General features: G+C 33.9%; 1 protein-coding gene across 9 annotated transcripts in view; it reads left to right on the top strand.

Moving 5' to 3' along the window:
- CWF19L2 (CWF19 like cell cycle control factor 2) overlaps positions 1-26,713 on the top strand; it is a 166,228-nt gene that overhangs the window by 25,557 nt on the left and 113,958 nt on the right. For all 9 annotated transcript variants that reach the window (XR_012423663.1, XR_012423665.1, XR_010580985.2 and 6 more), the window contains 3 exons: positions 2,837-3,489; positions 14,985-15,078; positions 16,972-17,061. Coding sequence is in view for 4 of the 9 variants with exons in the window: in XM_074015143.1 (XP_073871244.1) it covers positions 2,837-3,489; positions 14,985-15,078; positions 16,972-17,061 (837 nt within the window). In the remaining 5 variants the exon portion in view is untranslated. The remainder of the gene's footprint in view (positions 1-2,836; positions 3,490-14,984; positions 15,079-16,971; positions 17,062-26,713) is intronic.

The following is a 26,713-nucleotide window of genomic DNA, read 5'->3' as shown; positions in this document are numbered from 1 at the left end:
TTGCTCCCGGTCGAATTGGAATTTTTTTTTACATTTATTTTGGCCATTTGTACTTTTTAGTGAATTGACTATTGATATTATTTGCCCATTTTTCTGTTGGGATGATTTAAAACTTTTTAATAAATCTGTTCAGATTTCTCCCCCTCAATTTCATGTTTGTTTTTTACTTCATTGGTAATTTGCTATGGATAAATTTTGAATATTTTTACCTATCAAAATCCCTCATATTATTTTTTCATGAATTAATACTCTTGGTATAATTCATTGACAGGCCTTCCCCACTCTACAATCGTAAAAATGTGCAGCTGTACTTATTTGAGTACTTGTTCAGTTTTATTTTTTATGTTTTATCTTTAATTTTTCTGATATATGTATTTGTGTATGATATGAAATAGGCATCAAACTTTTTATAAGTCTTATATAGTTGTTTACTATATATTGAATGAATTTTTTTTCTCACTAATTTGAAATGACACATTTGTTATACATTAAATTTTCTTATATACATGGGTCTGTTCCTTTACTCTCAAGTCTGTTTCATTGATTTTTCTATCTTTTCCTGGAATTTGTATCATACTGTTCTAATTATTGTGGTTTTCAGTAAATTATTCAGATAGCAAATAATATACACCTACTATGTGTTAGTCACTATAAGAGACTTATTAGTCACTAAAATATTAGCTTTGCTTTCCTATATGTTTATTTTTCTTAGTAAATTTAGTTTAAGCTCTACAGAAATTAACATTTTTCCAAAATTTGTTACAAATTTATAACTTTTTGGAATTTTGATTTAAATTTAACTAAATGTATAGATAAATTAAGGACAACTAGTATCTTTATAATATAGAGTCATCTCATCCCAAAACACTGAGTATTTATTTATGCTCTTCAGTATTCTCTGTGCATTTATTATGCATATGCCATTGAGGTTAATTGAATTTTAAAAACGTTTTCTGACTTGGTGTTGGTGCTGTTCAGCCCTTCTTTTAAACTTTTATTATTCTAATTTTTAAAATTTTGGGTTATGTGGGAAGGTAGTTATATGCAAATAATTATTTTGCTTTTTTCCTCTCTGTTAATATTTAAACTTTCTTTTCTTGAAATAGTTATAATTTTAGAACTTTGGTAACAGGATTGGAAGCCGGTATTCTTGTCTTTTTGTCTTTAAATAATGACTTTTGCATTTAGGATTAAGAGTATCATGTTTAAGTATCCTTGTATTCAAAGTTGAGTAAAAGGTGCTTGTTTTTTAAATTTTTATTGTTTTAATTTATGTTGTATATGTTTAAGGTATGTATTCCATGATGTTTTGATATACATAGGGAAATAATTACTAGAATTAAGCAAATTGGTGTATCATTTATCTCACATAGTTATTCTCCTTTTTTGTGTGTGGTAAAAGTACCTAAAATCTACTCTTTTAGCAAATTTTTGGTATATAATGTGATATTATTAACTGTAGTCCTCATGGTGTACATCATATCTCTGGACTTAGTTATCCTAAATAATGGAAACTTCTCACTCTTTGACCTCCATCTTCCCATCCCCTCTCCTTCCGGTAACTACCTTCCTACTTTCTGTTTCTATGTATGATGCATCTTTTCCTTGAAAATTGTTTTAAAGTTTGCAACTACAAGAACAATTATTTAAACTTGACCAGTGCATTTGCCATTTGGTTTTTAGCATCTGTTCTTTTTTTCAGAGATCTTTGCCCTAATTCATTTATGGTGTGACTTAATCATCTTGAGTAATTTTTTCCCTCAGAATTGCTAGTGATATGCCCCCTGATTCCCTGCATTTTTGAAGACGATTTTCTTTTGCCCATACCAAAGAAGGATAATTTGACTGTGAATTGAATTCTCTATATAGAATTATAGCTTAATTTTGTTTTCAAAATTTAATCTTCATTCTAATATTTATTATTATAGATGAACAGCTGTAAGTCTGTCTTTCCTTTGTAGATAATTTGTTGTTTATCTACCCCTATCCATATACAGGCTCACACTTATTCACTCCTTCTCCGATCTAGTCCTTGTAGTCCTTGTAAAGGTTTTTTTTTTTTTTTTTTTTTTTTCCCTTGAGTTTTGAGATTCTGGTGTTAGGGTTTTTTTCTGTGTTTTTCTTCTTTCTCTCCCCCACCCAAGGCTATTGGATGAGTCCTTCTGAGAAATTGGCTGGGGAAATTTTCTTATATATTTTTAAAATTAATGCTTTTCTCCCATCATCTTTGCTGTATCTTTCTGGAAGTACTAATAAATGCATATTAGATTTTCTAGAATCAATTGTTCTTGTGTCTTTTTTTTCTTATAACTTACATTTATTTACTACCTTTTCCTAAAATATAGAGAATTTCCAGGTTAATTTAGTTTTCAGCACTTTCTTTTCTTCCTTTTGGTGTATCTGTACAGCTTTTTGGGACACATGATTTTTTATTTCCAAGTCTTTCTTGTTCTTGAACTATTCTTTTTTTTTTTTTTTTTCTGTGAGAGAGTGTTTTAGCAGTTTAACCTCTTGAATCTCACAACCAGTAGGAATTAATTATTTTTTGAAAAGTTTGTTTATACTGTTTTCTGTGTTATACTTTGTGTTAGTGCAGAGCATTTGGTCTAACTGGCCATCCTTTTGGAATCTTTTTTGTTATTTAATAATTTTTAATTGTTTACACAAGGCTTTTAAAAGTATTCGTTTCAGTGTAGGTTGATTGTATGGGTCTTCTTTCACCCCCTTAGTGGGCTTTTCAGTGTGCCACTTGGCAGTGAGTCGTGCGGTACGTGGGGTGCAAGTCACTGAGCCGTTCCTAATTTTAGATATCTTGTTTAATTTTTCTCCTTTGTAGTCAATGGAAATATTTCAGTCGAAATTAGAAGATGCTGAAAAAGCTGCATCCACGAGAGAAGATTATAGACGGGAGCGGTGGAGGAAACCCACATATTCAGATAAAGCACAAAATTGTCAGGAAAGTAGAAAATCAGACTTAGTAAAATATGATAACAGTTCAAGGGATAGATACGCTACAACAGATACTGCAAAAAATAGCAATAATGATAAATTTATTGGTGATGAAAAGGATAAGAGACCTGGGTCTTTAGAAACATGTGGAAGAGAATCTAACCCAAGGCAAAATCAAGAGTTTTCTTTTGGCAATTTGAGAGCTAAATTCTTAAGACCCTCTGATGATGAAGAGCTGTCATTTCACAGCAAGGGCAGAACATTTGAACCACCTAGTTCATCTTCAGCATTGGTAGCTCAGGGCTCTTTGCGTAGTGGTTTTAGAAAACCCACCGAGAACAGTGAAGAAAGATTAACATCATGGAGTCGCTCTGATGGGAGAGGAGGCAAGAAACATTCAAATCAAAAGCCACTGGAAACCAGTACTGATGAATACCAGCATGTTCCAGAAGATACAAGAGAAAAATCACAAGATGAAGACTTGAGAGGTGACCCTCCAAAAAAAGAACATCTACAGGACACAAAGTCTACATTTGCTGGGTATTTTGTCATTTTTTAACCTAATAAGTGAATATTAAGATTCAGAGAGTTCAAAGAACAGAGCTATATTTTTAGAACATCAGTTATTAGCTATGATTATGGTCTCACATTTCTTAAAATTGATAGAAGGGGTAAGATATGCAGATTTAACAATGCAGTATTGTGTTATGGATTGCATTTTATTTCATAGGTTTTTTTTTAAAGAGCTGAAAGAATTCAGTAGCTATATTTGTTCAAAATATGTTGCTTCTTTGCAATTTAAAAAACTGAATGAGTTAATGTTTTAAATGTATGTGCTGCTGGAGATATTTTGGTAGATTTTGTTGCCAATGCTATTACTTTCTAAGGAAATTATCTTATTGTTGAGTATAATCATGATCATAAATACTGCATATCTACAGGAAGTCTAGGAGACAAAAGGAAAACATGCTGCCACAGCCCACATATAAAGTGACACATACATGCCAGAGATCTTGCAGAGGGGGGCATGAATTATGGTTGTTATTTTGCATAGAGAAAGAAATAATCCACTTTGGGCAGTTGACAGATTTTAAAGATAATGTTAGAGTTTTAAATGTAAAATATATGTTGCACTTATATTTTACATTTAATAATATGGGTCAGAAGATGAGGAAACCCAGGTTGAACGGGACTAAACCTAAGAGAATTTGCTTTAGAAATTTGCTGGTCCTGTTGGAGATAGCCAGAAAAAACAAAACAAAACAAAACAAAACAAAAATAAAAACAAGTGTCCAAAGGGTAATAACTTACACTTGAATGATCATTAAAATATGTTTTAAAATAGCACCAAATGAGTGGGACACTAAAGGAAGAGGTTTTAGGAAATAATAGAAACCCGTGGTTGTAGCAGATAAAAGCACTGTGGTTTGGGGTTGTGAGTCTGATAAATCACTTTTGTTAATGACTCCATCTGAAGCAGTGGATTAGAAAACTCAGTGTGTAATTTTCAGTGGGAGGAAGCTGGCAAAATCTGAACTGAGTGATTAAGCCCCAGTCAAATGGACTCTGGTTCACGTCAGGGCTTTCCTCCCAGGAAATGGAAGGAGAAATCCAATTGTATTGACTAAACAAACATGGCAGGGATTAGTGTCTAAGGCTGTGTGCATATATAATTGTCCAGTCTTCACTCCAGGTACCCTGGGTGGTAGACCGTTTCCAGTTCCCAGTCGCTACGGGAATGAGGCTGTTATTTCCTGATACCATTAGGATTGGGTTAGAGTTTGGATGATCTGAAGGCTGCCTTCTGTGATTCTAGCTAAGCAACATGTCTGCAAAGTAATACCACACAATTAGTATTCCAACTGGTTGTCTGATTGCTGCATATTTGTATGTCTTATTTAAGTTGTAAGCTTCTGATAGATACACTATAATATAGGCACTCACTGAAAGCTGTGTATGTATGTGTGTGTGTATATATATAATTTTTTGGTTTGAAGACAGCACTCACGAAAAGCTATATATGTGTGTGTATATATGTATGTATACACGTAATTTTTCCTTTGAAGACAGTATTTTCTGTTCGCTGTGTTGATTTGATAGTACAGAGGGTTTGAAGCTTTCTATGAATTCTGCGATGGGCTAGAGAGGGAAAAAAAAATCTAGGAATCATCCAAAAAAAAAAAAAAAGATTCCTGAGAATGTATAGTGGTTGTAAAGTAGGAGACCAAGACGACAGGACCTTGAAGAATGCCTAGAAAGATCCAGTGAAAGATTGTTAGAAGTTATTCATTTGTCTGAACATTATCCTGGGAATATGTTGCATTTTTTTATAAAATGCTAGAATTCTAGAGAGTTTTAGGACTAATGAATTTTAGAACTAGGAAAAAAATCATAGAAATGATTTAGAACTAGAAGAAATAGACTGAGCCCCTGTATTTTGCAGATGCAGAAACTGAGGGGAACTCAGGTTATGACTTACAAAGTGTTTATGTAACTAGGGTTTCCAGATTTTTTTAAAATAAAAAATAAATTCCTTGTAATATTTGGATATATGTATGCAAAAAAAAAAATTATTTACCTGAAATTCAAATTTAGCCAAGTGTCATGTATTTTATCTAGCAATCCTGTGTATAACACTTAAGCATTTCCTGGTCTATCACCTTTCGTAAGAGTTGACACTTGACCTTGCTGTGCTTCAGTTTCCTTATCTTAAACCAGGATACCAACGGGATCTATTTCATGGGGTTGTCGTGTGAGTTAATGTGTATGAAAAACTTAGCATAATATCTGGCACTTAGTAAGGGCTCCATAAATCTTAGCTGTTTTTGTTACTATTGATATTATTATGTAATTAGTTATTTGTAGAACTTAGGCTCTGTATTCTGATGTCTATTTAGCTTGCTTTCAGATAAGGTTAAAAATGGAGAACCTTGAATTTGCTTGGAAAGAAAAATCTTTTTCTTTTATACGTTGATTATGGAAAAGTTATTGATACGCTCCATGAGAGTAATTTTGTTAGAATACAAGAAAAGTTGATCAGTTTAGAGGCATAGGAGAGAGGAAAAAAGATAAGCTGCAAGAAGGGAAGAATTTTCAGTGAGGGACTAGGAAATAACTTTGTGTCTTGTAAAATGGATATTACCATATATCATGGGTCAGTCTACCAGACTGTAAGTTGTTACAAATCATCTTTATCTTATATGAATGGTCATGATTGGAAAAATTAGTTGAATTGGTTTTTACTTACTTCTATGTATTGTTTATATATCTTTAACTTTCTTGCTATATACACCAGTATTATTTTTTAGAACATGCCATTTGTAATCTTAATAAATATATATGTATAAAATTTAAACAATATAGACAGAAGAGTATAAAACAAGAATATAAAACATAGATGAGTATAAAATGAAACTGTAAATCTACCTTTCATGTCACTTCTAACCCTAATCCCATTTGCCAGGTTAACAGTGTTAGTAGTGTCTTTCTAAATTTTTTAGTGTATTTGAAAATGTGTAATATATATATTTAATTTAATGTATAAAATTTTATAAAAAACATATAAAAACTTACATATGATGTATTTAGTATATGTGTTAAATAGCTATACAATGCATATACCATTCAAAAATCTTGGTTTTTTCCCCAATATCTTAAAGATCTTTTTACTTTAGCCCATATGTACCTACACTTTTTATTTTAAAGGCTCTTTAATACTCCATTGTAAAACTAGGCATAACCTAATATTTTTCACCAGTTTCCTATTGATGGAATTTTAGGTTGTTTCCAGTTTGTTGCTCTAAGAAACAATTCCGCATTTAATTTTTTGTGTGTATCTTTGCATGCTATTTAAATATAGCTGTAACATACATTCCAAGGAGTGGAACTGTCAGGTCAAAGAGTACATGCATTTTACTTTTTACATATTTTGCAGTATTAACCAATTTAAACTCTTATAGTCATATATGGGAATGACTTTTCTCCTACTTCCTGCTGATAGCATTATTGAACTTTTAAAATGTTTGCCATATGTGTAATTGAGAAACAGACTATTTCTTTGATTTTTATTTCTTTAAATATGAGTAAAGTTTGCCATACTTTCATGTGTTGTTTATTTGTAGTTTTTTTGTTAACTAGTCATATGTTTCGCCCTCTTTTTGAGTTTTTGTTTGTGAGAGCTCTTTATATTTGTCATGTAATGCAAATAGATTTTTCATCATTTGTAATTTCCTATTTTTCTTTTTTCATTCATTCTTTCTTAAATATGTTCAAATTTGTCACTCTTTCCTTTATTCATTTTAGGCCCTGCGATTATGTTAACTAGCAGAAAAACATCCACTGTAGTGGCCTATGCAGTTAAGAACCTTAAACTTTTTATTAGAAATGAAATGTGCTTTTGCATATATTTTTCTTTTGTTAGAAAATATATTGGCTAAGTATTTCCAGGAATTTCAAACTTAGAGTAGTATGTAATGTGAACAAAAATTAATGAGAAGTCTTTAATTTTGATTTTACAAGTTTAATATCAGAAACTAACCCTTTTTATATAATATTTTAACCTTTGGATGTCATTCTTGGCAATTTGTTACTGTAGCCCAGAAGGGCAAGCAAAGGACGCTAGATTCTGAAGACTTTGAGTATAGTTGTGAGATCTTTAAGCAAGGAAGCAAATATGAGGGCAATTGGTAAGAAAATAATAAGGGGGATCTGTGAACACTGCCGGCACAAGAATAATAAAATCATATGTGGCTTAACAATGGGGATATATTCTGAGAAATTGTTGTTAGGCAGTTTCATTATTACGTGATTTTGTCATTGTGTGGACAGCATAGTGTGTACTTACACAAACCTAGATGGTATAGCTTAGTACATACCTTCACTATATAGTACAGCCTATTGCCTCTAGGCTACAAAGTAGAGCACGTTACTGTACTGAGCACTGTTGGCAGTTGTAACACAATGATAAGTATTTGTGTGTCTAAACATGACATAGAATAGGTACAGTAATAATACAGCATTATAATCTTATGGGATCACTGTCGTATGTGGTCTGTCATTGACTGAAATGTCGTTATACTATGCATGACTAATTGCAGGTTTTAAAAATATTATTGGGCTAGAGCTCTTTTAATTACTTATTTCTCAAAGGTTTTCAACCTCTGTCTCTGTGTGTGTTTCAAAGAGTACATTTTAATGTGAAAATAGGGTTTGCTTTTTGGAAATTAATTATAAAAAGGACTTCAGAAATATAGCAGTAATTCTTGAAATTGAGACATGTTTGGGCTTTTCTTTTTTTTCTTTCTTTTTGCAGGATAATTGCAGGTGTCATGGTGATGTTTCTTTCAAAGCATTTGCTCATCATTATAAATGCTTAGGGAAAGAAAGGAAGAGCCCATTCCCTGATTTTTGCTGTAGAACAGTGTCTTTGCTGTGGTATTCACAAAATAAAATAGAATAATATTTTCTTCAGTTACTTTGTGCTCAACAACATTCATTTAAATGTCTTTACTTGACAACTATTACTGTTATATTGTGTAGAAGTAACTGTTAATGTTGAAATTACTAGTATAAAAGATGTTCAGAATTCTTGTATATTTTTTGTCATTTATCCTCATCTACTAATAAACAATTTAATTCTTGTTAGAAAATACTAAAAAAACTTGTGTAGAGTATTCCATTTCATGACAATGGAAATCACCACTTTTAAAGATCCATTGAGATTCTAGTTATCGTCTGAAAATGTGTGGGCTTTAAATGGACTTCAGCTACCTTCATTGGCCTTCCTTGATTGAATCTCTAAACTTGCATCCTGGGAAGTGAGGGGAAGAGGAAAGTAAAATGACAAAGATGTGTCCTTTGGATGGATAATAACAAACTTCTTTGGGATAACATAAAAGAGGGTATAGAAGCCAGATTTTAGTAGACTAAATTATTAAGAGTTATGGAATGGTAGAGATGGAAAGTGTATTTATACTAGAACATGTTTAATGGAAAAGAGTCAGTATCCATTTTAGAAGAAGCAAGACAGATAGGCAGATGATAGATGGGGCAACTGAACAAGATCCCTGAGGTTAATGCGGGTGAATGTGGGGTCCAGTTTACTTATAAAAGTAGAAGGATTAGCTTTGGGTGGAAATAGTTAAAACAAAAGGAAAAGTGTGGCTACAGATTGTAGGTGGCAAGGGAGAAAATTTAGGAATTCTTTCTTAATGACTTAATGCCAGTGTTTTTTTTTTTTGACACATGATTCCCAGAATATCTGTGATCCTCTTGATCTATATATAGAGAGTCAGTTATGATTGGTGTTGGTATTATAAAGAAACAACTTTTAGTTCTTCATAAGAAGCTTGCATTAGAAACTGAGAATTTGATTAGTACCCTGTTTTTAGGTATTTATACTTTTATTTTTGGTCATATCTATTAGTAGGCGTGAATCTATTGCCATGTTGACATTTGATATAGTAGTTTGTGTTGATAGTCCTGAAACATTTCTTCTTGAGAGAAGGAGATGGATTGATGGATGGCTTGGTCTTTGATTCTTCTGATCCTATCAGACTTAAGGTTGCTTGCAAGGTGACTTATTTCTGGATATGGAGCTCAATAGAAGATTATGTGTGAACTTGTTCTACATCTGGATTATAGTAAGCATCTACTGGAATAACAGAAAAGATTGTAGAAATACTGAGTAAATCGCTTGCTTATCCTAAAGAACCTTTCTTCGATTCTTTGGTTTCTCAGTTGGCTGATATTGAGATGAGAAATGGAGGAACTAGACATAAATTTAGTTGGGAAGAAAAACCTGGTCAGGTACAAATAGCAGAAGGAAAAGAAGCCAAGAAGTTTCTCACTTAGGAAACAAGAATTTGAGAGACAGACCCTGGAGAAAGCGACTTCATAGGGGAATAATTGCACTGGTGCTCTTTAGAAAGGGCACGAACTGTGGTTATTTAATTTGCATTATACATACATGTAAAAATATAATATCTATAATTCCACATAATAAACATAAACATAAGTTTTTAAAGCAGGGAATGTTGGAAAGTTGAATGGGAAAGAATGCAAATTGAGAAAAGTTGTTTTGATTAGTAAGTAAAAGAGAGATATGATTAGATTGCCAGAAATTCTGGTAAATTACATTTGCAATACAATGAAAATGACATGTACCTTAGCATTTAATTTGAAAAAGTACTGAAAAATATTTTCCATACAAAAAAGTACAACTAATAAAACAAGCAATAACTCAGCCCATGGATGCATATAAAAAGCAATAATGTTCTCCTGCTTACATGAATGCAGTGTCCCTACTGTTCATTTTAATTGTTTTTTAAAATGTAGACTGAAAGAATATGAGGGGAATGAAAATATGTTACTTTCTAGTGTTGCTTTACCTCACATATTTTAGATTTTTTAAACACCAGAGTATTGTCTTTCCTTTCAACAATATGGGAAGAAATGGCTACTATAGATTTTCTGTAGAGATTGTTTTTTTTTATTCCAATGCTGTCTATCTGTTAAAAGATTCCCCTCCCAGAGGAATTAATTATTTAAAAATAATTTCCATATATTGTTGGTAGATCATGTTTTGATTTGGAAAACCAAATTTGTAGAAAATATGATTAAGGTTAATTTTCATAGAATATTATGGAATCTGGGAATTCAGGAAAACTAGTAATATCAGATATATCCTTTATATTTAAGATTATGACAAATTAGTTATACTCTAGTTTTAAAATGTATTATTCCCTTTGAGGGTTAAAAAACTTTGAAGTATGATTGACATATAGTAAACTGCAAATATACAAAAGTGTACATTTTGGTATATTTTGAAATGCATGTATTCTCATTAAACCATCACCCCCCCAAAAGCCTTTGTGCCCTTTCATCATCTCTCTCTCCTGCTTTCCCACACCCCTGCTCTCCACTCCTAGGCAACCACATCTGCTTTCTTTTATTATAGACGACATTTGTCCCTTGGAATTCGTGGGAGTTGGTTCTAGGACCACTCAAGTATACCAAAGTCGTACATACTCAAGTTGGAACCCACATGCATGAAAATGTCACTCTGTAGTTTTTGCATCACATGAATGCTTTATTTTTGATTGACGTTTGGCTGAAAAAAATCTGTGTATAAGTGGACCAGGGCAGTTCACCCCTGTGTTGTTCAAGGGTCAGCTGTAGTTTGCATTTTCTAGAGTTTGATGTAAATGGGATCATACGTTATGCACTCTTATTTTGGTCTGTCTTCTTTCACTCAGCATAATTATTGTGAGCTTCATTTATGTTGTTGCATATGTCAGTAGTTCATTCCTTTTTATTGATGGGTAATATACTATTGGTGGGTACATCACAATTTGTTTTTCCATTCTCCCGTTGGTGAATATTGAGATTGTTTCCAGGTTTTGGCTGTTATAAATTATGTACAATTCTGAACTTTCATGTACAAGTCTTTGTATTGACATATGCTTTCCTTTCTCTTGGACAAATATACCTAGGAGAGCAGCAGCTAGATCATATGGTAACTGTATGTTTAAATACTAAGAAACTGCTAAACTGTTTTCCAAAGTGATTGTACCATTTTACATGATCAGCAACAGTGTATAAGAGTTGCAGTTTCTCCAGATCCTTGTAAGAACTTGAAATGGTCAGTCTTTTAAGTTTTGGCTCTTCTAGTGGACGTGTGGTGGTAGCTCATTGTGGTTTTAATTTTTATTCCCCTAATGGCTAATGACTACTGATGCCGAACATCTCTTATGTGCTTGTTTGCCATCTGGATATCTTTTTGTAAAGTGCTTACAAAGTGTAGTGCTGTTACTTCTCTATTAGTAATTTAGGTGTCTTTGTTTTATGATCAGTCAGGCTATAGGTTTATCAATTTTATTGCCTTAAATATCAGCTTTTGGTTTCATTGAATTTATTGTTTTTCTATTTTCTATTTATTTTACTCTGATTTTTATTGTTTTTTGAATTTATTTGTACTTTGTTTTAATTTGCTCTTTTTCTGCTTTCTTAAGGTGTAAGATGAGGTCATTGATTTGAGATCTTTTCTAATATAAATATTTAGTGCTATGAATTTCCCCCTAAATTAGCAGCATTCCACCAGTTCGGACATGTGTTATATAGTTTTCCTTTGGTCTTATTTTTGACCGATGGGTTATTTACAGGTGTGTTACTTAGTTTCCAAATATTGTAGTTGAGAATTTTCCAGAGACTTTTGTTAATGATTTCTAATTAATTTCATTGTGATAAAAGAATATAGTTTATATAACTTGAATTCCTTTAAATTTATTGAGACTGTCTTTATAGCTTAGAACATGGTGTATATTGGAAATATTTTGTATGTACTTGGAAAGAATGTGTTTTCTACTCTTGTTGGGTGGTGTGTTCTATGAATGTCCATTTGGGCGTGTTAGTTGATGGTATTATTTAAGTCTTCCATGTGCTTGCCGATTCTGTTTATAGTAGTCCCCCTTTATCCATGGTTTTGCTTTCTGAGGTTTCAGTTACCCATGGTCAACCATGCTCTGAAAATATTACAGTATTTTGCAAGAGGCACCACCTTCACATAACTTTTATTACAGTATAATGTTGTAATTGTACTATTTTGCTATTAGTTGTTGTTGTTAGTGTCTTACTGTGTCTTATTTATAAGTCAAACTTTAACATAGGTATGTATATATAGGAAAAAAAATGCTATAGATAGGGTTTGGTACTATCCAAGATAGCAGGCTTCCACTGAGGGTCTTGGAACATAACTCCTGCAGATAAGGGAGGACTGTTATATTTATCCTATCAAATATTGATAGAGAGGTATTGAAATTTATAGCTGTAATTGTGGATTTGTTTATTTCTCTTCTTTCAGTTTTTCTCATGTATTCAAATGCTCTTGCTGGATTGACTCCTTTTTCATATGAAATGACCTTTGTCCCTGGTAATATTTTTTCTCCATAATCTTGTTTGTTTGATATTAATGTAGCCATTTCAAGTTTCTTTTGACTAGCATTAACATGGTATATCTTTTTCCATCCTTTTATGTTTAACATACTTATGTCTGTGTGTTTATAGAACATTTCTTGCAGTTGAGTTTTGCTTTTATATCAATCTGATAATTTCTGCCTTTTAATTTAGGTATTTGGACCATTTATATGTAATGTTATTGATATAATTAGGTTCAAATATGTAACTTTGCTATTCGTTCTCTACTTTTCCCAGCTGTTCTTTGTTCGCTTCGTCCTCTTTTTGTCACTTGTTTTGGATTATTTTTATGATTCCATTTCATTTCTTTGGTTGCTGTAATTTTTTTAAAAAAGCATAGTGGTTGCTTTGTCTTTGATGGTGTACTACACCTTTAACTTACCATAGTCTATCTTCAAGTGATATGCCGTTCCTGAATGGTGTAAGAACTTTATCATTGTTTATTTACATTTCTCTCTTTCTTTCCTGTTAGTGTTGTCATACATTTTACTTATACTTTTTATAAACCTCAAATATATTTTTAAAATAGTTATCTTCAGTTACATGTATGGTGGGATACTTAAGATTGCCCCACAGCCCTCTGATGCTGTTTTCATTTTTACAGATTCTTTTCTGTGTTCCATTTTTCATGCAGAAAATTGCTTCAAGTTCACCAAACTCTACTTCTGCAGTTTAATTTTCCATTAATCTTATGCAGTATATTTTTTATCTCACACATTGTAGTTTTCATCTGTAGAAGTTTATTTTGGATCTTTTTTATATCTTTGTTGTGTCTGACTTTTTGAACATATGGAACACAGTTATAATAATCACTTTTAGTATCCTTGTCTGCTGTTTTTTACATCTGTGTCAGTTCTGGGTTGATTTTGACTAATAGCATTGTGTTCTAATTATGGGTGTTTTTCTACTTATTTGCCTATCTGATCATCGTTGATTAGATACTAAGTTTTACAGACTACCTTGTTGAGTGCTAGACATTTCTGAATTTCTATAAATACTCCTGAACTCTGTTCTGGAATATGGTTAATTGGAAACCATTTGATCCTTTAACTTTCGTTTTAACATTTTTTTAGGTGGGCCCAGAGCAGCATTTAGTCTAGGGCATGCTGTTTCCCACTAATGAAGCAAGACTGTTAATACTGTGTCTAGTGCTTTTTGAGTTACATGGTTTCCTAGTCTGGCTAGTGTGACTGAACATGCAGTTCCCAGGAGTGCCAGGTACTCTCCCTCCAATCCTTTCGGCTGGTTCTTTCCCTGACTGCAGGTAGTTTCTTGCTGAGTACTCAAGGGGAACCCTGTGCAGTTCTCTGGGATTTTCTTATGGTGCAGCTTTCTCTTCTTTGGTACTCTGTTCTGTGAATTCTAGCTGCCTTGGAATTCTTGGACTCCTGGCTATGTCTCCTTTACTCAGAAGTCCTTCAGGCTCTTGACTGAGGTCACTGTCCTGCACTGTAGCCTTGAATTATTTCTTAAGGCAGTAAGCTAGGGAAATCTGACCTTGGCTGGCGGTTTCTTTTTTTGTGTGAGACTTCCATAGTATAGGTTTGGCACATGGTATCAGTTTTAAACTAGTTTATATTATTTGACTATATGTTATGTTCTGGACTGACTTTACAAAAAAGCACATGATCATTGCTTTTATTCTTTGAATGCAGTTAAATATAGTTTCTTAGATTATTAACAACTTATCATGTCAAATGAGAAAAGTTTCCAAAGATGTATAGAATTATGGCCTGGTTTTAGTTTTTTGTTTGTTTCCTTTTTGAAATAACGAGCATGGGGATATTAAATAAGAAGAGTTGATAAATGCTATTTATCTCATTGTTATTGAGATTTTGATCAGTTGTTATAACTGCCATAGTTGATTGTGGCATTGTAACAGAGAATTTTAAACTATCAATTTTTGGAAGAACATTTAGTTTAATTTACATGTATTACAATCATGATCTCCTATTGGTGCTGAATGCTTTGTTGAGGTCAGTTAAAATAACATTTGAGTTTTGATGTTATTGCTTGCATTACACCTATATTTCATATGCTGTTAATCTGTCCTGTTCCAATAGAAGTCCAGAGCATGAGTCCATTCATATCCTGAGTGTTGATGAGAAGAACAAGTTGGGAGCCAAGATTATCAAAGCAGAGATGATGGGGAATATGGTAAGACTTTTAGATGTTGTTTTGGAGAATAGTGATCAAATATTTAACTTCTTATGAGTAATTTTAGAAGTTCCTTAGTAGTGTGGATATAGCACACTGTGAAAGTAACTGTTGATTATTGATTCCTTAAAGAAATTCTCAGGCCTGTAATCCCAGCACTTTGGGAGGCCGAGGCAGGAGGATCACTTGAGGTCAAGAGTTTGAGACTAGCCTGGCCAAAATGGTGAAACCCCGTCTCTACTAAAAATACAAAAATTAGCCTGATGTGGTGGCGTGTGCCTGTAATCCCAGCCACTGGGGTGGCTGAGGCAGGAGAATCGCTTGAACCTGGGAGATGGAGATTGCAGTGAGCCAAGATCATGCCATTGCACTCCAGCCTAGGCGACGAAGTGAGACTGTGTCTCAAAAAAAAGAAAAAAAAAAAATTCTTGAACCTTTCTGTGAACAGTACTATCTGCCTACTTGTAAATAAATGATCTACTTTCTCTGTCAGATCTCTGAAATTTAAGATCCTAAGGAACTTCATGCTTTTAAATTTCTTTTTTTACTTTGTTATTTGCTTTCTTCCTGCATTTCTAACTCATTGAGCATATTTAAGGGAGATAAAGATGTCACTTTTTCCACCTCATTTTTGTCATGTATTTTTAAGAATGTTTTTTACTTTTCCAAATTACTTAGGAACCTAAAAAAGGAGGATTAAGTCATTCAAGTTTTCAGTAAATGTGCTGTGCCTGATAGCCTGATACTGTGTTAGATGCTTTGTGTAGGCTAACTCATTTAATTCCTGTAGTAATGTTTGATTTACGACTAATTTACCTCAGAATTGTAAGAAATAGGGATGATTTGGTAAGAGCTGCATTTATCCATTTGTCCATTCATTTATTGTCACATGCATATTAAAATAATATACAGTGAGATGTATATATTAAAGTGCACATAGCAGAATAGCACAGCCAGATATTCCACATCTTGATAGAATAGATTCGGTCATGGTCATATGTATGCACTCATCTCAAACCCAAATATGAGGGATCTTTAGGTAATCTTATGTTTTGGCAAACTATTAGTACAGTACTGTAGTAGAGCAAATGGTAACGAAACAAGATATTTCTGTGTTATGTCTAATAAAGGGCATATCTTGCATATGCTGCTCTCTTTGAATCTCATCCTTGGAAACACTGAACTTCCACTCATCCTAGAAATTGATAAGGAAAATAAACAACAATAACGATAGCAAGAAAATAAAGTTTGAGCTTTGAAAGTACGGAGGAATTAGTTAAAATAGTGAAAGAGAGGTCATCTAGGTAAAAGGGTAAAATATGTGTTCTTGTGTTCAAGAAGAGCACTGTGGTGGTGCTTGCTGTTCTTTGCATGTCACATAAATCTACTTATTTAATTTATTACTTCATGGTTTATTGCTTTATATGACAGTTGTTTTATATAAATTTCTATAAGTTTCCTAGAGTAAAAATGAAATATATTCAGAATTTTCGTCCAAATTATCAGCAATAAAGAAGGTAACATTTTAAATCTTGTGATAGCTTTTTTGTTACCAATAACTGAAGTTGAAAGTATTGAACTTTTATAATATTTAGTAATTATTAAAATGTCATTAAGGTTATGTATTTCCTTCATCTATGTCCTCCAAAATATATGTCCTTGTAATTATTTATCTTTGAAGCATAAACACATCACAGGTATTCAAGGAGTTTGTAACTGAGATAAGTTCATTAAAAAGTAATACACTAGGCTGTGGGTTGGTAGTTGAAATTAGATGGTGGCTACATGAGTGTTGGTTATACTGTCTTTCCTTCTGTTGTGTAAATTTGAACATTTTGTTGTAAAGAATTAAACTACATATTGCACATATTTTACTTGTTTTTCTTTTTGAAGGAATTAGCTGAACAACTTAAAGCTCAACTTGAAAAGGCAAATAAATTCAAAGAAACTGTAACACAGACACCAAAAAAATCTGGGGTAGAGGTAAGTAATAAAAGTTTGGAGAAAATTACCTTGTATAACACTACTACTGGGCAGTGGTAATATTTTATTTTATTTATTTTTTTGAGACAATGTCTTGCTCTGTTGCCCAGGCTGGAGTACAGTGGTGTGATCTTGGCTCAGTACAACCTCTGCCTCCCGGGTTCAAGCAATTTTTGTGCCTCAGCCTCCTGAGTAGCTGGTACTACAGGTGTATGCCACCATGCCTGGCTAATTTTTGTATTTTTAGTAGAGACGGATTTCACCATGTTGGTCAGGCTGGTCTTGAACTCCTGACTTCAAATGATCTACCCCCCTCGGCCTCCAAAAGTGCTGGGATTATAGATGTGAGTCACTGGGCCCAGCTGGCAGTGGTAATATTTTAATGTGAGATGTGTCTGTATATGTGTCTGTGTGTTTCTGTGTATGCATGCTTGTTTAAAAAAATTTAGTTTTCTATGTATTCTCTTACATTCTATCAGTGTGCCCTAGTGGAAAAAAGCCTCAGGCTGAGACCAAGGGGACCTGCTTTTATTCTGGACTGTGCTGCTTACTGATTGCTTCTGTATGAGTCAGACTGCTCCTTAACTTGTCTCCTTCAGAATGAGGGACTTGAATTAGATATTCATTTCATGTAAAACAAATTACTGGCCGGGTGTGGTGGCTCAAGCCTGTAATCTCAGCTCTTTGGGAGGCTGAGGTGGGTGGATCATGAGGTCAGGAGATCGAGACCATCCTGGCTAACATGGTGAAACCTCATCTCTACTAAAAATAAAAAATAATTAGCTGGGTGTGGTGGCGGGCGCCAGTAGTCCCAGCTACTCAGGAGGCTGAGGCAGGAGAATGGCATGAACCTGAGAGGCGGAGCTTGCAGTGAGCTGAGATCGAGCCACTGCAGTCCAGCCTGGGCGACAGAGCAAGACTCTGTCTCAAAAAAAAAAAAAAAAAAAAAATTACTTTGGTCTATGATTAATTCATCTATCTGTTAGTGAACAAAACAAATAAAAACATCTACCTGCATGGAACTTTCATTTGGGTAGCGAGGGAAACAAATTATAAAAATGATAAGCAAGTTAAAAAATAATACAGTATATCAGAAAGTTACTCTATGGCAAGGTAGTAGCAATTTTGAGTGACACGTGGGTTGGTGGCTTGGGATGCACAGGCCAATTCTCTTGAAAAAGTGTAAGGACTTTATGTAAGGACTTGTAGTTAGTGGAAGAGCGAATTTCTGTGTATTTGAGTGAAGAGTGCTGTAGTCATAGGGAACAGATTTAAAGGCCCAAAGATGGAAATATGTCTGATGTGTAGGAAGAATAGCAAGGAGACCAGTGTTGCTGGAGTGGAGTAAATAAGAGAGGGAAGTAGGAGATACAGGTGAGAGAGACTATACGTGGCCAGATCATGTTAAGCTTTGAAAGTCATAGTAAGGAGGTGGGCTTTTTTTTTTTTTTCTGACTGAGATGGTGAGAAACTATGAAATGGTTTTAAGCAGAAAACATATTTTGACAGGACCGTTCTGGATTCTCTATTAAGAACGGTTTGCAGAAGCTAAAGTAGAGGTGGGCTTTTGTAATAATGCAGATAAGAAATGATAGTGGCTTTGACCAAGATAGATAGTAGCTATGGAGATGGTTAGAAGTGATTGCATTTTATATTTTATAAATACTTGCGGTATATATTTTGAAAGAAAAGCTGACAGGATTTTTATGGTGGTTTAGGCGGGGGGTGGGTAATGGGATAAAGAGAGGAGGCAAAGAGGACTCCAAAGTTTTTCGCTTGAGCAGCTGAAAGAATAGCCATTATTTGAGTCGTGGAAGAAAGAGGAAGAATAGGTTTTGGGACAAATCAGAGGTTCTGTTTTGGATATGAGTTTGGATGCCTGTTAGATGTGGAACAAGTAGAGATGTCAAGTAGGCAGTTGGATGGTTGGGAGTAGGGAGAAGATAGAATTGGGTAGTTGGGGAAAAGTCTTTTGTACTGGAGATAGAAATTTGGGAGTTATTAACATATAGGTGATATTTAAATCTATGACACCGCATGAAATAATCACAGGCATAAATGTAGATAGAAGTTGAACAGCTGAGTTCAACTTCTGCATGACAGATTTGGATGTATATGAATAACTCTAACTGGGTGTGGTGATGTGCTTCTGTAGTCCCAGTTACTTGGGAGGCTGGGGTGGAGGATTGTTTGAGACCAGGAGGTCCAGGCTGCAGTAAGCCATGATTGCACCACTGCACTCCAGTCTAGATGACAGAGTGAGACCCTGTCTCTAAAAAATGAATGAATGAATAAATAAATAAAAATAAAAACACTAAAAACAAAATCCTCCCCCTTCCCCCAAAATAACTCATGCAATTTTCACAGTATCCTTTGAGATAGTCCATGTCATTATTACAGATTTATAGATCAAGAAACTGAGGCACAGAAGGTTAAGTAACTTGTCCAGGTATACAACTAACAAGTGCAGGGCAAGGATTTAAACCCACAAAAGTACTTGTGTTTACATGATACCTCTTTTTGATGGTGAAGGACAAAGTCAGCGGCTCTTTTGAGAATCAGGTTTGGGATATAATGAAGTTTGTAAATGATTTTAAAGGTCTGTTCTCAAAGATTAATTTACATAATTTACTGTCAGTGTGGGAGGAGATGAGAATGTATCAAGTCAACTTTCCTAGAATTTTCTTCAGGCTGAAGTCATTCATGACTTAGATAACATTATACAGAGCATGTTTATGAAAATGGCTGTTTACACTGAGTTGTGGTACCTAAAAAGTTTCTCACACAGATTAAATGGAGAGTGAGAAATTACTGGTAGGATTAAAAAGTAGGGACTGGGAGAATAGCTAGAACTAGGTGTACTGTGAAGCTGATCTTACATACTTTTGCCAAATTATTGTTTTCAGGTGTCTTTGTGGTTAACTAATTTTGTACTCTGAAACTTTAAGTGGTTTATTAGTGCTAACTGTAAGTACCAGGTCTTCCTGCAGCATAGCCTTCCACAGTATGGCCCTGTTTTCCAGTCCTACCTCCAAGACTGTCTTACACATAACCAGTGTCTCTTTCACATTTACCTATGCTATTTATTATTTGTGCCAGACATCACCCTTCTTCATTATGGCTGCTTTCTAATCCTCTCATATAGTTGCAACATTTTCCATTTTTGAAACCTCAAAGACATTTTTCTTTTTAAGATTTTATTTTTTAGAGCAGTGCTAGGTTCACAGCAAAATTGAGAGGAAGGTACACAGATTTCCCATATACTTTCTGCTCCTACATAAGCACAGCCTCCCCCATTATCAATAGCCCCTAACGGAGGAGTACATTTGTTACAATTGATGAACCTGCATTGACACATTATATCACCCAAAGTCTATAGTTTACATTAAGGTCCTCTCTTGGTATTGTACATTCTCTGGGTTTGAATAAATGTGTAATGACATGTATCCACCATTGTAGTACCATACAGAGTAGTTTCACTGTACTAAATCCTCTGTGTTCCACCTGTTCATGCCTTCCTATCCCTTAACCCCTGGCAACCTCGGATCTTTTTATTCTCCATAGTTTTGCCTTTTCCAGAATGTCACGTAATTGAAATCATACAGTATGTAGCATTTTCAGATTGGTTTCTAATATATATTTAAGATTCCTCTCTGTCATTCCACGGTTTGATAGCTCATTTCTTTTTAGTGCTGAATAATATTTCATGGTCTGTAGGTGGCACATTTTACTTTTTCATTCACCTGTTGGAGGACATCTTGGTGCATCCAAGTTTTTGCAGTTGTGAATAAAACTGCTATAAACATCTGTGTGCAGTTTTTTTGTGTGGATAGACGTTTTCAACTCCTTTGGGTAGGCTGGGCGCGCTGGCTCATGCCTGTAATCCCAGCACTTTGGGAGGCTGAGATGGGCAGATTGCTTGAGGTCAGGAGTTCGAGACCAGCCTGGCCAACATGGTCTCTTGTCTCTACTAAAAATACAAAAATTAGCTGGGCATGGTGGTGGGCAGCTGTAATCCCAACTACTGGGGAGGCTGAGGCAGGAGAATTCCTTGAACCTGGGAGGCGGAGGTTGCAGTGAGCTGCAATTATGCCACTGCACTCTAGCCTGGGCAGCAGTGAGGGACTCTGTCTCAAAAAACAAAAAAACAAGAAGACAAAAAACTCCTTTGCGTAAATATCAAGGAATGCAGTTGCTGGATCATTTGGTAAGAGTATGTTTGTCAGAAACCTCGAAGAATCTTAAAGTATCCTCTATGGCATGTATCTTTCCAAATTATATATATGTGTGTATACTTGTTACCACCTTCTCATTTATTTCTGTTTCTTTCCTGGCACTTGTCAGTTTTATTAAAGGTTCTAAAGCTGTGGCTGGACTTCAGGGGATTCCTGAACAGGCATTTTTTTTTTTCCCTTTGATTTGGTTGGTTGAAAAATTATCTTTGTAAGAAAAAATTTCTTTATATCAAATGCTGTTCGTTTCAGACAACTGTAGTGACGTGACTGTTCCACAGCCTGGTAGCACAAGCTTCATGGGAGCAGTGCTGAGGCCGCTAGAATGACTTCCAGTTGATGGGACTAAGAGACCATTGTGCCATTTTGATCTTTTGACAGTCCATCTCTGCCTTTGTCCCTCTCTTTAAATATTAGGCCTATTGAAGAAAATATGAATCATTAATACTCTTCTATTTTACTTTACATATATTCTAGAATAGAAAAAACAGTATTTTTGATAATCAGATTTTTAAAATATCTGAAGGGCATTAAATATGTGTGAGTATAGGAAGGAATACTTAATTTTAATTAGCATATTTATTAAATTTATTAGCTTAAATAACCTGCCCTTCCTTAAGCATTAAATACTCTTGGTAAATTTAGCAAATCACTCAATTATTTTAATAAATATATCAGACTAAAATTCTTTACCATTTTCATGGTTAGCTTAATTGAATTATAAAATTTAATTACATTTAATTAATTTAATTAAATTGTAAAATTTTAAGCTGTTACTAGCTTTTTACCACACTCTTGTAAAAGAATAGACCTAAGCCTGAGATTTTTGTGTTACTTCTTGTAGTCAAGCTTTGCTGACCCTATGAAATGAATTGACCGTTTTCTTCTTATCTTTTGACTAAGGTTGGCCACGTCCCACCAGATTTTATTCCATACACCTCCTAACGTGAAGTGCTTTTTCCATTATCCTGTGCAGTTGTTTAATGTAAAATCAGTTTTCAAAGTATCTCAGGCAAGCAAAAGGAGCCACATAGGGAAACCTTCCTTGAAATGTTTGAGCTGGTTTGCGGCTTGGAACAGAAGGAAAAAATTTGAAGCAGATATTCTGTTAAATAACATTTCTCCTACGGTTTTGAGGATATGACACAATAATTGACAGGCTATATCTCATCTCTTGTGCACATGACTCTGATATTACTCATGTTTTTAAAATTTCTAGCTCCTCCTATCTTTGAGCAGTGGACTTCAGTACTCAGTAGATTAGTATTTGAAGTATCATACAAAATATAATTTCTGTTTGTTAGTCTCTTTGGGGAACTGTTTAGCCCTTTGAGACTTCAAATAGAAAGTTTTTTTTTCCTAAGGATTCTTTGACCAGAAAGGCATGTTTTCATCGTCTCTGCAGAGAAGGTTCAAGCACATTTGCACATCTGGTTCAAGCTTTACTAAGTATATATATATATAAAACAAATCTTTGCCAACAATTCTGAAAGAATTCTCTACTGCAACTAAAGTAATTTATTCCATCAGATCCAGGGCCTTGATTACCTTTCGAAGTGGTTTTTTTTAGAAATTAGAATGGAATACAAAGTTGTTTACTACTATGGAGATTTGATGGTGTTCTAGAGGAAAATCATGTAATACTTCTGATGGAAATTTTGCTCTTTGAGAGAAAAGAAAACCCCATGCATAGAACGCTTGAACAGGGAAGAATTCTTTCATTGCTTAGCTCGTTTGTTGGAAGTATTAGGTTACAGGAATAAGGTAAATCTCTTCATTCGTATATCTATGAATATCATTTTGGCTTTAGTGAAAAACCATCAGCACTTTTAATTATTAGCTTGCTTATCCCTCTTCTCCTTTAGAGGGTGAACTGTTTAGTATTTAGGACGAGAGTTATTCTTTCAGTTCATATCTAGTACGTAGAGTAATATTTGGCATCTTGTAGACAACCAAGACATACTGAAATACCTGTTTCATCAATGTCTTTATTTTATTCTCTGTAATATTTTATTGTAAATCTTAAAAATGATCCATGATCTTCGACATCATCTAGTCTGGCCATCACACAAGTGCAGCTTCTTTATTTTAACATTAAGCCAACCACATAGCTTCTCCATCTAACTTGTGCTTGAACACTGAGGTATGGGGTCTCACTGAGTTTTGGATATTGCTAGTTTTATATCAGGAAAAATCTAATCCTAATTCTTTAATATGTTAGTCCTAATCTTCCCTTCCATAACTTGGGCCTGTTAATAATTCTTCAACAGAGTCACATTATGTATACATTTAATCTAAAGGAATTTAGCTCTGTACTTTATAAGAAAAGATAATGCAGGAAATTAAGCTCAACATTTGTAACAAAGAGTGAAATAATCTTTGCCTAATGGTGTAGTAGCTTTAAAATTTTGTCTACACTGCTGGTAAGGAAGGGAAATGCATTTTGATCCCTGTTCATGTACGTAGAGAGGGTTTACGGACATTCTCTTTAAAGAAATTGAAGAGTTAACTAAGGGCCATAGAGAAACATTAATAAATAGATACATTCATTTTGTATATAAATCAGGTACTTGACTAGTTATTTGAAGTATTTCTGGTAGTAGTTTGACCATATTCAATTACTGCTTTAACACTGTCTTTTAGATCTGATTCTTGGGTGCATCATTCGCTGTGTTCACAAGTTCACTTGTCATTGCTGTGATTCCCAGAATATGTGAACTCTTAGACTGTGTCTTTTAAAAAATGTTTTAGCTTCCCAATCTCTGCAGTCGATCCTGTAAGCATAGTACAACAGAAAAAAAGTTACAAGACTATAAAAAACTTGCTTGTGGTTTACTTTTAATATTTAAACAGTGAGATTTGACCTTTACTCAACGAATACTTTGCAGTTCCTTCTTTGTAGAAGGCCTTTGCACTCTCAATTTTCTAGGTCAAATATTTTAAATCTGAAGTAAACATTATTATAGCTTTGCATTTATTCTATTTACCTTGCCGTGTTACTGTAGGCACACTTTACTTGAGGTATAGTCTTGCTTGACACAGAGTAGGTGTACAAAAGTATTATTTCCTTTTAGTCATTTAGCTAGTTTTTCCCCAGCCACGTAAATGTGGTCAATAGATGTACCTATTTTCTATACAGTTCAGCTTGTATTTTTTAACCCTCCTTAAAGTATCGCTCATTTCTGTGCTGTGCAGTTAGAAATATCATCTTAGGCGTTACTAGAGGGCTTATTTCTTGAAATAGAGTATTACTATAGGAGCAAATATTTTAAGCAGAAATGAATGAAAGCAAATGATGTATAAATAAAAACTAGTATTAGCATACAGAATCTATCTGTTCTCTAGTCTCATACCTCACATAAAATTCATCGTGAAATGGTGTCAATTTTACCTGCTAAATATTTCTTAACTCTGCTCTTTGTTTTTTGTATCTACCACACTAAGATGACCATCATCTCTTGTCTTGACGTCCTAAGTAGCTGTTTTCCCTCCTGCCTCAGTGCCTTTACACAGTCTTTCTTTGCCTAGAATATTTTTCTTGTAGTTACCTTCTGTATATCCTTGAGATCTTAATTCAGACATCATATACTCCTTATAAAAGCTTTCTGTCAGGAAAGAGAACATACAAATAAGATTAATTATACAAATATATAATTACAGTCCTTTGACGGTGCTTCAAAGGAAAAGTATAGAAATATGGAGGTATTGAATAGGGCCTAGTGCAATCTAGGCATCCAGAGAACGTTCTGAGGCTATAGCCATTATTTTGGGATCCTATTACCATTTGTAACTTTGCCAAAGAAAAAGCTATACTATTTATGACTACTATCTGTAAGCCTTATTTGTTTACCACAAAAATAATCTTTAGCGTGGTATTATCCTAGCTGGGAGTGTTGACCTGTAGGCTTCAGTCATGGAATAGGAAACACCCACTCGTATGACTATAGGATGTGTTTAATTCTCAATGCTTTCTGGGGTAGTTAAAAAATTTTTTTATTGTTTTATGAACAGTATTTTCTCAAGTATAATTTAAAGAAATTGTAAAGTAGTTGTTTTGGATAGTTATGATTGTATATTTTTTAATGATCTAATTTTGGGATGAAGAATTATGTCATAGACTATCTCAAACTTTGAACAGGGCTCTGTAACAGATACTGAAGCCACAACTAATTGATTTCCTTAGAGAGGGAAGAATGACCCAGCAGCAGCCTCTCTCCTTCCCCAGTTTGCTTCTATTCCCTCAAATGCTCATTATTTTTTTTTCTCACTAACTCTACTATTAGCATTTAATTCCCTTTTCTGTTGTTAAATTCAAGGGGAAAATGAAATATTACTGCATATGAAAAATATTGAGTCCTTATGCTGTTCAGTAGCATTTGAGACTTAGGTTTTGTCTTGGAGGGATGGATTCATACATGTTCTGTTTCCAGATTTTTTTTTTGTAGGGGGAAGGGTTAGATGGAGAGACAGCATCACACAATTATATATTTTCAGTTTAAAGGGAAAACATTTTAAGTGGAAAAAATACAAACCCAAAGTAAATTTTCTCCTTGTACATATTTTAAAATTAACCATATTGTAGAATGCATAACGAATTGTTGAAGATAGAAATCAAATTTAATGTGATTTTAGAAAAACTGAAAATACAGTTTTCAATTTCATAGTGTGTAAATATGCAGGTACCAAAGAGGTTCTGAGTAGAATAATTATAGTAGACAGTTGTTAATGAAGATTGATGAGGAAGAGAAATAAAATTAGTTGAGTAAAACTCCACAGTACTGAAAAAAAGGAAAGAAAAGAAAAACACTTGCTATATCACAGTGAATCATAGAAAAATCTTATAGTATTTATTATGTTCCTATCTACTCAAAAATAGTAAATAATCTGTGTGTCATTCTTTGATTTAACAGAAAATTAAGTTATAATTAGTATAGCTATTTATTAATAATTAGTAATAATGTCTGTGGCATTAGCTAATAGTAACACAAAAGAGATAAGAGAGAACATAACATAGAGTAGATATGGTATACAAAGGATAGATTAAAAAAACTGAAATTACTAAAATAGAAAATAAAAAATAAATAGAAATGATTTAAGAAAAAACCCAAGAATTTATTCTTTGAAAAAAGTTAATAGGTAGCCTCTAGGAAGGCCAATCTAAAAAAAAAGGAAAGCGCAATAGTATATTAAGAATTTTAAAAGTGGGACAGTATGGACAAAATTGAGAATTTAAAAACATTTTTAAAAGGGCTGCATTGAGCCTGTATGATGCCTTCATGGAGTTAGAAAAAGATGTCTCCTTTGGGCAGATGCAGTCCTGTGAATGCTTTTGTACAAATTAAATAGTAGCCTTGGGTTAGGACATTCGTCTCAGTGATCAGAGTGTAGCTTGGTGTTCAGTCCACCCACTGCCTTGGCCA

This window comes from Macaca fascicularis, chromosome 14 (genome assembly GCF_037993035.2).
Source record: "Macaca fascicularis isolate 582-1 chromosome 14, T2T-MFA8v1.1".
NCBI classification, from domain to species: Eukaryota; Metazoa; Chordata; class Mammalia; order Primates; family Cercopithecidae; genus Macaca; species Macaca fascicularis.
Note: the sequence above shows the minus strand (reverse complement) of the source record. Positions and strands in the feature narration are given on the sequence as shown.